The 11,776-nt window shown below is 43.4% G+C and overlaps 5 protein-coding genes across 5 annotated transcripts; 3 read left to right on the top strand and 2 right to left on the bottom strand.

Moving 5' to 3' along the window:
- Nucleotides 1-858, bottom strand: Bfra_005542 (uncharacterized protein; the record flags this gene model as incomplete). Its single annotated transcript, XM_037335924.1, has 4 exons — nucleotides 1-13; nucleotides 114-297; nucleotides 332-415; nucleotides 804-858. 4 exons carry the CDS (start codon nucleotides 856-858, stop codon nucleotides 1-3), a joined length of 336 nt encoding a protein of 111 aa, XP_037191134.1.
- Nucleotides 859-1,574: 716 nt separating this feature from the next.
- Nucleotides 1,575-2,370, top strand: Bfra_005543 (uncharacterized protein; the record flags this gene model as incomplete). Its single annotated transcript, XM_037335925.1, has 2 exons — nucleotides 1,575-1,705; nucleotides 2,259-2,370. The coding sequence occupies 2 exons, from the start codon at nucleotides 1,575-1,577 to the stop codon at nucleotides 2,368-2,370; spliced, it is 243 nt and encodes an 80-aa protein (XP_037191135.1).
- Nucleotides 2,371-5,365: 2,995 nt separating this feature from the next.
- Bfra_005544 (uncharacterized protein) lies at nucleotides 5,366-6,550 on the top strand (the record flags this gene model as incomplete). Its single annotated transcript, XM_037335926.1, has 2 exons — nucleotides 5,366-6,091; nucleotides 6,164-6,550. 2 exons carry the CDS (start codon nucleotides 5,366-5,368, stop codon nucleotides 6,548-6,550), a joined length of 1,113 nt encoding a protein of 370 aa, XP_037191136.1.
- Nucleotides 6,551-7,688: 1,138 nt separating this feature from the next.
- Nucleotides 7,689-9,185, bottom strand: Bfra_005545 (putative major facilitator superfamily transporter protein; the record flags this gene model as incomplete). Its single annotated transcript, XM_037335927.1, has 2 exons — nucleotides 7,689-8,566; nucleotides 8,657-9,185. The coding sequence occupies 2 exons, from the start codon at nucleotides 9,183-9,185 to the stop codon at nucleotides 7,689-7,691; spliced, it is 1,407 nt and encodes a 468-aa protein (XP_037191137.1).
- A 1,582-nt stretch (nucleotides 9,186-10,767) lies between these two features.
- Nucleotides 10,768-11,065, top strand: Bfra_005546 (uncharacterized protein; the record flags this gene model as incomplete). The annotated part of the gene is made up of 2 exons (XM_037335928.1): nucleotides 10,768-10,854; nucleotides 10,973-11,065. 2 exons carry the CDS (start codon nucleotides 10,768-10,770, stop codon nucleotides 11,063-11,065), a joined length of 180 nt encoding a protein of 59 aa, XP_037191138.1.
- Nucleotides 11,066-11,776: the final 711 nt, after the last annotated feature.

Here is an 11,776-nt window from a genome sequence, read left to right on the forward strand (position 1 = left end):
TCAAGTATTGTATCTAAGTGGAGGTTGGGGGAGTGGATCCAGACCGGGTTTACAGTAGCTGCATAGCCCGCCCCCACTCTTAGATGACGAGATGATTAGCCCGGACTCATCACTTGTGGAGCTCTACTGCAATTGGAAAATCATTTCGGGCCATCATCAACTCAAAATCCTGAAATGGCCGTTGTACGAAGTTGTTGTGAAAATGATAACACAAATTTGGATCTGCCAAGAATGTTGCAAGGATGCAATCATCTTTCAATTTCAAAGTCTGTGCATCGATAGGGTCGTAGATAGTCACTAAAAGTTTCGCGCCAGTGAGTAGTTGCGGCACCGGGAAGATCGTCGCTAGCTGCAACTTCGAAATTACTTGGCTGGGCGGGGACGGGCACTAAAGTAGAATCGGCGAGATGGCATGCTAATGGATGTGGGGATGAATGTGACCTTGGTTAGTTCAAGTCTGAGCGTATTGTTGGTCAATTAGCAAGTGAATTAGTGAGATGAGATGGAATGCCAACGATGAGTTGTCGAATGATATTGAGTCATGATGTATTCGTGGTCATGTCGATTGGGAGATAGGTTAGCATGAGCTTGGCATCTTGTTAAGGGGGTTTTTACTTTCCAGTTAGTACAAAACTATGAGGCCCTTGAATTAGCATCTGGCTAGGTAAACTGTCAGTGTGTCTATGTGAAACGGGAATAAGCCGGAGAAGTGTCGAGTGTAAGTTCTTTAGTGGGGCAAAGTATTGAATTGTTAAGGGTAATGATGTAGAAATAAGAAATACATTAGAGTTTGAAGCTTAGACGTATCTGTAAAGGACGGTGAGTAAGAAGATCGTGAGCGACAAAAGTGATTCCCATATAGGGAAGGTCTATGGAAAGAATAATTGAGAGTAGAACGATTTCGCAGATACGTGGGCTAGCATTTTTGTCTTGGAATCGAAAGTAGATCTCATTTGCCCAAGCTAGTTTATGTACTATGTGATTAATTATGTGTAGGCTTCCAATGCTATCGATGACTATCATGTTAAGTTGCCCTTCGCTCTTGAAGCTAGAGCCTTCCACGGCTGCCGGTAATTGTATCCGAGCAAGGAGTAAGCAGCGCCCGATGCCACAGCAGTTTTGATCGAATTTTAAGACAAGGGTAAAGGTAGTCTGAATAGGCAGAAGTTACAATTTCAAGGGTATCTCAAAAAGTCCCCCCCCCTTGACTATGTTGATACCACAATGTTAGGAGCGGAAAGCTGTGTTGTTGAAGATAGATGCCGGCACCTTTCTCAGACCCTCACCGAAATCGTGATATAGTCCAATGCTCCAAGGAACTCATTCTTGTGACTGGCGGGCATACGTATACCAGGGCGTTGAGTTGACGTAGCCTAGTGGAAGCCTAAAGTCGAAAGGGGTGTGATGCGTAGGCGAGAACAATACCTTCGGAGATACATTGCGCTGCGATCAATCTTGTATACAAGACTCAGCAACTTGCTCAATAGCTCCAGTGTTCAAGGTTAAGTGACTCAAAATTACAGACTGTCACAAGTGTGAATCATTTCAGTATTGAAGTAAAAATTATTACGATCATGAGGTTGTCTTGTGAGAGCTTCATGCCTGCTTGTAAGGTTGGGTTTGGAAACACATGTGCCTTAGGAATCGAGATCGAACATACTCGGGGCCTGATAAACTGGTCGCAGGCTAACATGATGTTTGCCTCGTAAGTATGCCTCGGCGACTAACTATTGTTGGTGAATTACCCAAAGAGGACGCTTTTTCGAGAGGGGTTTATTGGAATCCATAGCTATGCCTTATATGGGCATCTTGGAAGCCCAGAGAAGATGCTACTCAGAAGAGATTAGACATCTCAAAACATCTTCTTATATCGAAGGACTGACACTACGAAAAATCAGTCGTGTAATTGAGATGAGATTTCGCAAGGCTGTTTTTCTAGCTACCAAGATAAGATGCAAACAGCAGAGAAATGGAGCGCATTATCCAAGCCTTTTGGTATTGTGTTAGCTATTCTGGACATTTACGCATTCAATATCAGGGGTAGTAATAAGATCGATGCGGTTTGTACTTTATTTAGGAACGCCTAGGAATAAATCAGAATACTACGGCTCGCTATCTCTGTCAGCGCTATCTCCGTTTTCGAGTTTTACTACACTATTCACATGCATTGAACTGGAATCAAGACTTCCTGCTGCTACCTGTCAGCTTCTTTGGATGTCGATGGATACCAGCTCTACGGTTTGGTAGGATCATAAAAGTTTGAAACTGCCTGCGCCACCATCAAAATCCTCGCCCCACCACGTGTTGATGTTAAAGAAAAAGCTCGGGGCCCAGCATAACGGTTTTGTTTCGATGGTAACGGAAGTGTGAGATAGGATTAGACGTAATTAGATAAGCTTAGCCAACATGTGTAGCATGCTGTAGCTGCTGGCTGAATGAGATGTATGCTCACTTTGTATGGGGCGGAGTTGATATTATGCATGAATCCTTACGTGGCGGTGCGGCGTGGCACCCATGCGAAAATGCATCTCAAAGGATCTAAAATATCTGACGTAGGATGATAATGAAAACGATTCCCAAACAAATGAATAGGATCCGAGGGAAACAAACACCTATACAAAGATTGGTGATGGTGGTCAAAAGCTTCTTCATACCCTTGATCGCTTAATCAGGGGATTTATATCGATACTACAGGGATCACTTGAAAGATGATTATTACTCTGGACAATATTTAATCTTCGTATTAACAAGTGTTTGTATATCCGTGAATTTGTTGCTTGCTTAGTGCCAATGACCGAGATATTTCCCAAACAGGACAGAATCTTTCATTGAAGCTATCTGGTAATGAGCTATAGTGATTACGAAAACGTTACTTCCGTGCTTACCTACTTATAGTCATTTCAATTGCTTCAAAAGCGTATCAGATTATATTTCCATCTGCAAATATCTGTCCAGTCGCCGCGGTCCTAGGAAACTACCAACGAGGACCATAAATGTGTTGTACAGCTGAACGGGTTGGGGTTCGATGGCATTGAAATTATCATTGTTGGATACCGCGTTGGCATGACTGTATCCGACCCGCCATGATATTTCAAAATAGGCCGGAATTTGACCGGCTGATGATATGAGATGATGAGTCTCCAACTGGCGGTGGCTATTGGGAACCTTGATGTGGGATGGAGGATATGATTGTACGGTAGCTTTTGTCTGTTCCATATTTTGTCCACACTTCTTCAATGTTATGGCTAGGTTAGTGCCGGGAAGAATCTCTCAATCGCCGTTATTCGTCGCTGGATCGTTGTAACTTATTAGTAGTTCGGAGTTTGCATCTTCAAGAGATAACTGGAAACGAGGACAATAATTGGCAGGTCTTAGAGACAATATTTTGCACGTCTACTTACACGGCGTCTGGCCTGCTAAATCACGTGTGGTTATTTGAATCGGTATGGAGATTGTAAGAAGCTGAGCATACCTTTGTACAATGTAAATGGTGTGAGAAATGTCCCTTTTCTCTAACTGGTTAGGATTGTGAAGAGACCATTTCACTATCAGATCGTTTCCCTTCAACTGCTTTCTGGACTGCTTACTATCAAATCAATAGTTATAACTTCATTTCGGGCGATACAGATGATTTCATTCGAATTGTTTAAACTGTGTGTCTTCGAATATACACTATTCATGTGATCGTACATCCATTGGCTCTATCTAGTCAAATTATGTCTATTTGTCCGTTATGACTTGACATTTATATCAACTTTACCTTTCTATAACAGATCAGCGGTCGTTGACTAAGTTTAACCGGCCAATATAGATTAATTAGGAAAGCCGCCAGCTAGAGAATCTATTGTCATCGCCCTTGAAGTACTGTGTGTCAATACTTGTAGCCTATTTATGTTGAGATGTGATGGATGAAATTTCGGATGTCCAGATGTGAGGAAATATGCCAGTGCACTATACAAACTTGGGTTGACTGGGGCGTTCAATTGGCAGGTGAACCCCTCTGAACGAAGTTATTCGCAAAATTGAATCTATACGCCTACATTTGGTCTCAAATATGCGGTGACCTATGGATCACAAGCGAAAGATTGAATCTGCTAGATCCATTATATTAAAGCTGTGCATGCAAATACATTTTCAGTACTCTAAATCCCCATAGTCGTGAGGTCAATAGCGCCTTACAAATATCACCATGCCTTGAAGACCCAGAATTTCAGCGGTAAAGGCTCTACTTTCCGATGGAACGTCTCATGTAGCTGTAAGGACCATCAAGCTTCATATAGCGGTCATTACAAAAGATAATGACCACCTTGAAGATCTAAGGCATACTCTTGAACATGTTCCTCCTCTGCCGAGCGATATATATACCCATATTCAAGCTTGATTTGTGGCTCAAAGAGGGTGATAAAACCACAAATCAGTCCTCGCCACGCAATGTTTTCCAATGCAGCTGCTCTTGCATCATGTTTGGTTTGTTATTCTGAAGTAGAGAAGATAACGGTAGCTGCTTGACGTGTGATTCAAACGTCACCTTGTTGCCCCGGGCGATTTTCCTCTCAACTTCTGACACTCAAATCTTCATACACACTTGGAAATTTGAATCTCTTTGAGCGATATTCTGAACAGTAAGCTATCAAAGCCTACAGAGGAGTTGAGCTTGCTCTCGAAAAGCTTTTTACTGTTCTCAATCTATCCTGTTGATGTGTTAAAGAAGAATAGAAGGTGGAGAACTTCATTTAATTTATTCGTAGCAGCTGGCAGAAATGGCAACGACGTCCATCGCTTCAAGGTCACTTGTTCTAAAATGAGGTAGATAAAGCCTGCCTGACTCTGAGAACCAGTCATGCCATATCTTTTTCACAATTAAAAATTTACAGAACAGAAGCAATGAGGTTTGAGAACTTTACTTCGGGGTTTCCATGAAAATCGCTTGAAAAATATGATAATTGTATAGCTCAAGGCCTCGTTGGCCTCATACTATGCGCACTTGCCTCATTGCTTATCGCGATACTTCCATCTATCCTTCCCATCTGGGAATTCTCAACCTGCCAGACGAGACAAAACTTACGGGAAACCACCGTTCTCATAGGTCAACGGAGGCTTGTCACTTCATCAATTTGCACTTCCATTGATACCGCCTGTAGTATATAAACCATAATGTTGTCTATCAGTAGATTTTACAGGACCACTGTCACTGGGAACACCACTACTTTCACCACCAATACTACCAGAATCGGGGTTACAATTGAAATAAACCTGTCGGAAACATCTACAACTACCGTCACGAATGAGACTAACATTTGGTTCAGTATCACCAATACCACTACAATTACCACACCCACAACCACAACCATCGAAGCACTCCAACATGAGTCTCCCAGGAGAATCCCTCACTTCACAGTCCTCCACCCCTAAAATACTCATATCCCCATCATTTCACAACTCACCTCCAATTATCCTCTCCAAAGAAGACCGAACCAACTCCTACTATCCACCAAAACCTTTCCTCCCACTCCAAGCAGACCCCAAAACAGAATCTGCATACCGCAACATCATCCAAACCACCCAATTAGCCCCCTCAACCCCCGGCCTCGATGTCTGGATTTCGGGAATATCCAATCAGAGAACTCTCGAGATGCTCGGCTACCCATCCTCGAACCCACATATCTCCTCCCTAGCTTCAAACCCATCATCTCCCCCCAACACCCCCTCCTCACCAACCTCCAGGATCCAAAAACGCAATGATGCAATTACCCGACCCCTGATCCCCGCATCCTCAGTCCTGCACTATCTTCTCGACACTGCCCCAAGAAAGATGCACATCAACATCAACGGATGCAAACGCAGCAGCCAAGTCGAAGACAACTCCGAAGACTACGCTATCCTCCGATACATCGCTAATTATAGCGAGCCACGCTACTGGGTATTCGACATTGAGGATCTTCACTGCGCAGTATGTTGCAAACAGATGCGGGACCAGCGACGAAGAGCTCACGAGAAGAGTTGGAGATGGAGCGAGAGAGTGAGGGGCGCGTGGAGACATCAGCATTGTGTAAATTCTTGGTGTCATGGAGCGTGTGGGCATGAGCGACGAGTAGGTTATTGTTCTGAGAGTTTGATGAGCTGAGAGTATAGGTATGCTGATAAGATTAAAATTGCAATCTAGTCTCATAACGTACTTACCCGTCTCGGACTCGCCACAACCCGGAAGATAAAATATATCCAGCTAACCACTTCATCTGCACGCATGGATCCGGATATCCTCGCTTCCGCAATAACAGTTTTAAAACCGTTCGTTTCGAAACTTGCGGGATTGGAAGTTCTTCTCGTTTCTTCTTCAGATTCTGTGTTCAAATCGAGGTATGTGTGGAATGGATCGAGACAAGAAGCGCGGCGCTTCATATGCTGTTTTGCGGAGTTGGAGGAATGGTTAGTGGAAGGGGCAAGGTTGGAGATTAAGGGGTTGGGAAAGTTTGGAGAGTTGGAGGATATGTGGTGGGATGTGAGGAGGAAGTGGTGGAGGATTGGAGGGAGGGTGGGGGATGAGAAATAGATGGAGTGTTGGGATGGGATGGGATGAGAGAAGAAGGAGGAGATGGGTGCGGAGTTGTTGAGCTTTTGCTGTAGAGTGATTGTTGGATAAGAACAGGGTGGGTAGATTGAAGTCCCTTAGTTGTAGTAACTCTATACCAAACCAGCGAATTGTCAAACAAAGTTATTCCAAACCAGAAACGCTTTTTATACACTCAACCTCCCAGATGCTCTATACATAATTCTGATAATCTTGAATGGTGTTGTACGCATAACTCAGGACCTATCTTATCCACCCAAAGAACCCACATCACTTGTTTTCATTTCTACTATACCCTCCCTTTTACTCATGAATCTAAACATTGCTTATGTATTGAACTTTAGATTTAGGTATGGAGTTCTAGACGTGAAATATATAAACATAGAGTGGAACGCTGATATTGGGCTGGGTTCACTTGCCCCTGTCTCTCCCTCTCATATAGGTTGAATAAGTGTAGAGATGATATGATATAATATGATGCAAATATATACACACACGGGGGAAATAAGAAAACATTAACGTGAGTACATCAAAAGATTTCTCACAATCACAATCGAAAAGTATCACATCGTCGAGAAGATCTTCATTCTCACAAATTCTAATCTCATCCCATCCCAAGTATCCCCAATGTCCCAAACATCTCACAACATATACAAAAACGCCGTTTTCCCTTCCCTCCCCCTCCCCCTCCCCTTCACCTTTCCATTTTCATTCGCCACCAGACCCCTCTCCTCTTCATCGTCCTCCCTCTCCCCCTCGCCTCCACCCAACCTCCCATATCTCCCCTCACAACTCTCATTCTCCCTTCGCAACCACCATCTCAACCCCAGCCCCAAGCCCGCCACTATCAACATAACCCCCGCACACACCCCCATCCCCTCTCTATAAAACGGCGCTTGCGTTTCCGGATACAATCTCGTGCCTACCAGCGGGCCACACTGACCCACCACCTGCATAATCGCGAATCCAGTTCCTTGTCTCGAGGATGAAGATTGATTATTTAGCGTCCATGTTATCAGAATCGTGATAACAGAAAAAAATCCCATGCAAGCGGGATAGATGGCGAGGTAGCGGAGAGTGGGGGAGATGAAGTGGGGAGGGAGAGTGAGGAGGGTGTAGCCTAGGGAAGAGAGCAGAGCGTGGAAGATGAGGAAGGGAGAGCGAGAGCGGAGTTTATCTGAGAGGTAGGAGGTGAGGAGGACGGAGAGGAAGGAAAGGAGATAGGGGGTGCGGAGAGGGCTTGGGAGGTTGAGGGAGAATGCCCCATGTGAGTTAGGATGGTGGGGAGGAAGATGGGCATACTGCTGAAAGCCATGTTGGAGAAGAAAAACATGAGGGCTGTGAGGTAAACTTTCGGGTCGCGGAAAGTAAGAAGTACTTCCTTGATTTTGAGACCGGATGATGGTTTCGTTTTGGAATTGGGGGAGGAAGTAACTTCATGACGCAGACGTAGACGCGCAATTTTCTTCTCGCGGGTAGTGAGGTAAGAAGCCGTATTGGGACTATCAGGAATATGATGCCATGCGAATAGTGCCACCAGAACACTAGGGAATCCCTCCACGAGGAATAAAAGTCGCCATGGTGCAATTGGGGAACGTTCACCCAGTTTTACAATTCCCCATGCTAGAGAACTTGCAAAGGAAGTTGCGAGAGGAGCCGCACTTAAGAAAATTCCTGTCCGAAATGCCAATTCTTCTCTCTTGAAGAAGAAAGATAGATAGAATGGTATTCCTGTGAATCCAGCTTCTCCGATCCCCAATAATGTTCGAAGAACGAGTAGTCCTGCAAAAGATGTCGCGATAGATTGTAACGATGCGATGATCCCCCATGAGAGGACGATAACCGTTACATAGATATGCGCCGGTATAATCTTCCATAATATACTCATCCATTCGAAACATATATATGCGATATAAAATGCCGTGATAACCCATTCATATTTATTCGAATCTAAATGTAAATCTCGTTCTAGACCTGCTATTTTCGCATTTCCGATATCTGAAGAAAGAACTAGTTAGCATGTTCAAGTCCTTTTATTAACGAGAAGGTGGATGAAAGAGTTGTTATGAAAAAGGTGAATACACTTACTCGATCTGTCCAGAAAACTTAACATATATAACAACGCAACAAAAACCACCAATTTCCTGTCGAATTTTCTCACCACGATTCGTTCTTCATCTGGCGTATATAACTGATATGATTGTACTGTCGAGAAACTACCCCTCCTCCGATCAGTCTCATCACGATAAGCATCCTCATCAGAATCCATATCATTATCATTATCCAAATCGAAATCCGCCTTTTGAACTTCTTTAAACTTTCCCTTTTCCCTATCCACCGGCTGCCATCTCTGCATCTTATAACTATCACTCTGTATACCCTCTCCACCCCTCATCCCCATCCCCATCCCCATCCCCATCCCCATATCCAAATCCAAATCCGAACCCGAATCATCATCACTATCATCTGCCCCGTCATCCGAATCAAAATCCGGCGTCAGATGCACGACCTCTCTATCTGCAGAAGCAGTGCTTGACGAACTCGACCCGGAGTGCGTGGTTAAATGCTCATCTGATGATGTCTTAGGAAACACATGTTGAGGGTCTCGAAGCGCCATTTCGGCGCATGAGAGGCATGCGACTGACTGCGAGTACGAGGAGCTTGCGACCAGAGGGTGTTAGACTGAGGGGAGCCAGCCAGTGGTAGCCAGACTGAGGGTGCCAGAAACAAGAGCTCGACAAACAGCGTATCAATCTAAAAGCCACAATCCATAATCAACATCTCCAAATGAGTTATTTAAATTTAAACAATTCAACAAAATACTCCATATCATTTCATATCACCATTTCGTTTCATTTCATCTCAATCATCTCCTGTACTCGTAATTGCGATGCATTCGGACACCTCTACTAATTTCAGTGAAACCCCGAATTTGGAATTTGTGGGGGTGGTGAATGAATGTACCGGCTTGGCATTTTCGGTACGCTGAAGCAACTGAGCTGACTGAGCGGAGTTAAGAAGTAGGTGGAGTGAGGTTTGATTGATGATTTAGATGGATGTATGGCAAGATATATCTCGCATTGCTAAGGAGTGTTTTTTCTTGAGGGATAGAAGTTATGTGTTTTCTATGCTAAATACCTGTAATGTTCTTAGAATTTATTTTTCTAACACGAAGCTTTATCCAATTTATTATGTTACATGTACGTACTCCTATGTCCAACAATTATCTAACTCGATCCCAGTTTTCAAAGCATAAATAAACGCAGGGAAAATTCCATTCCTAGGAAATGTATAGCATCTCTTGAATGTGATCAAAGGCTTGACGACTCCAAGGTAGTAGGTATAATCCTACAATTGGATATCAAACCTTGATAGATCAAACATTCCACAGTTATCTTCGTAGTTGTGTCTTCTTCGTATCAAAATTTCGACTGGTCCCGACTCTTTATCATGGATTTACTATGCCTCTGGTTATATCATATTGACATGTGTGAGCTTCTAACCGTGACTCTTCAAGTTTACCCATTCATTAAAGCCCATCATCCTCGCCCCCAAATATAAATCCAGACCTTCTTCCCTCCTCTTGTTGTCCCCTCTCTTCCACGCTTCCTGGTGTACAAGTAGGTAGTCCGATTCGAATTTGAATTTTAGTAGAAATTTGATGTTTCAACCCGAGCTGATCAGATTTCAGTGATGAACATCACACAAGACCTTGAAGTTGAGATTTTGAAAAGTGAATGGACGATGATAGGTTTCTCATACGAAAGAGAAAGAGACTCGTGTATGAAAATGGAAATATAAAGCCCAAGGATAATTTTAACTGGGAGGGTGGCGCTGATTTCGGGCGAATGATGAATTTGACGAAAGTTTGCATATTCAGAAAAGTAATGTTTCGACGAGGTAAAAAGTTGTTGCTCATCAAATGAGGAGTTCGTGAATCCCTTTCGAATAATGAGACAGAACAGATCAAATTCATCACAAGAGTGTCTTAAACTTCGGTTTGGTGTGCTCCGTAGTTCTCTGCAAAGATATTGGGGGCCATGTTGTAGTTTGATAGTTATCGAAACTCCTGTATCTTCATTGACTACTCCTTGTGACCTATTTGCCCGACAAGCTTTGAACGGAAGGGAACGGCAAAAATTTGACAACTTCATTTTGCAGTTTGACGAGTCTATACGATCTAACATAACTTAGGAAGCATGATCATTTTCAAGATTGTCGGCTTTCGTCCTCAGAATCATCATTGGGTCCGTTGTAACCGCCACGACCAAAGTTCCAAGAGACCGGTGAGAAGCGAGTGTCAGACATCAAGAGAGTGATTGTAAACATTATTAACAGGGTGGATTTGTTGCCTTGTGATAAGGAGCTTCCTCGACATGATATAAAAGTCTTCAATTGTTGCAGGATCGCATACCTAGATGTTCTTGCCGTGCCGCAAGGGCTAACACGGGCTGCCATCTTCAAGTTGGAAACAGTCAGGGAAGAGACGTTCTTTAAACTCAGGTCCCAAAATTATATTTTGATAGAACATCAGTCAAAAACCGCTCAGCATAATTGCTTATGAGCAGCGAAGCAACATCTCGTGTCATGGAATCGAACTCTCAACATAATGCTGCTGAGCATTTCTCCTTATGTCACAATCAAGATTAGAATTGCCTCGTATTGATAATGTTGAGATAGGAAAGAACAAAGAGTATGCCAATCATAAGATTGCTCTTGTGTATGGAAAAAGCGTAAGTAAGAAAGTCCGCAGGAGGCAATCTTTAGAAGCTTAAAGTCCCAGTCTTTTAATCCTGCCCATCGGGAAGCTATGAGAAATCCACATAAATTTTGGATCCTCTTTCGAATAAATAGAGAAAAGCTGTAATAGCAAAGTCAATCATGGTCTAAGCAAACAGAAATAGACATGTTCTGGAACGGAATGGAAACCATTGAAACTTCGACTCGTTCTCCGAGCGATCCGCAAAATAAAGTGCAGGAAGAGCTATAACCAAGGCAATACCGCCTCCAGCACAAATTTCCTTGCAAAGTTAAACGCAAATAACCTACATAGCAATCTGTGTGTAAAAGATGTTTGTTAATGTGTGCAACATTACACCGAGAGTTATGTGCGCCTGAGCGTAAAACAGTGCGTGTTTGGCACACATCTTTGGTCGCTTGGAATCTTTTACCTTGTGATTGAAGTATCTTGTTGTCATGATATATGAG

This window comes from Botrytis fragariae, assembly GCF_013461495.1.
Source record: "Botrytis fragariae strain BVB16 chromosome Unknown tig00000075, whole genome shotgun sequence".
In the NCBI taxonomy this organism is placed as follows: Eukaryota; Fungi; Ascomycota; class Leotiomycetes; order Helotiales; family Sclerotiniaceae; genus Botrytis; species Botrytis fragariae.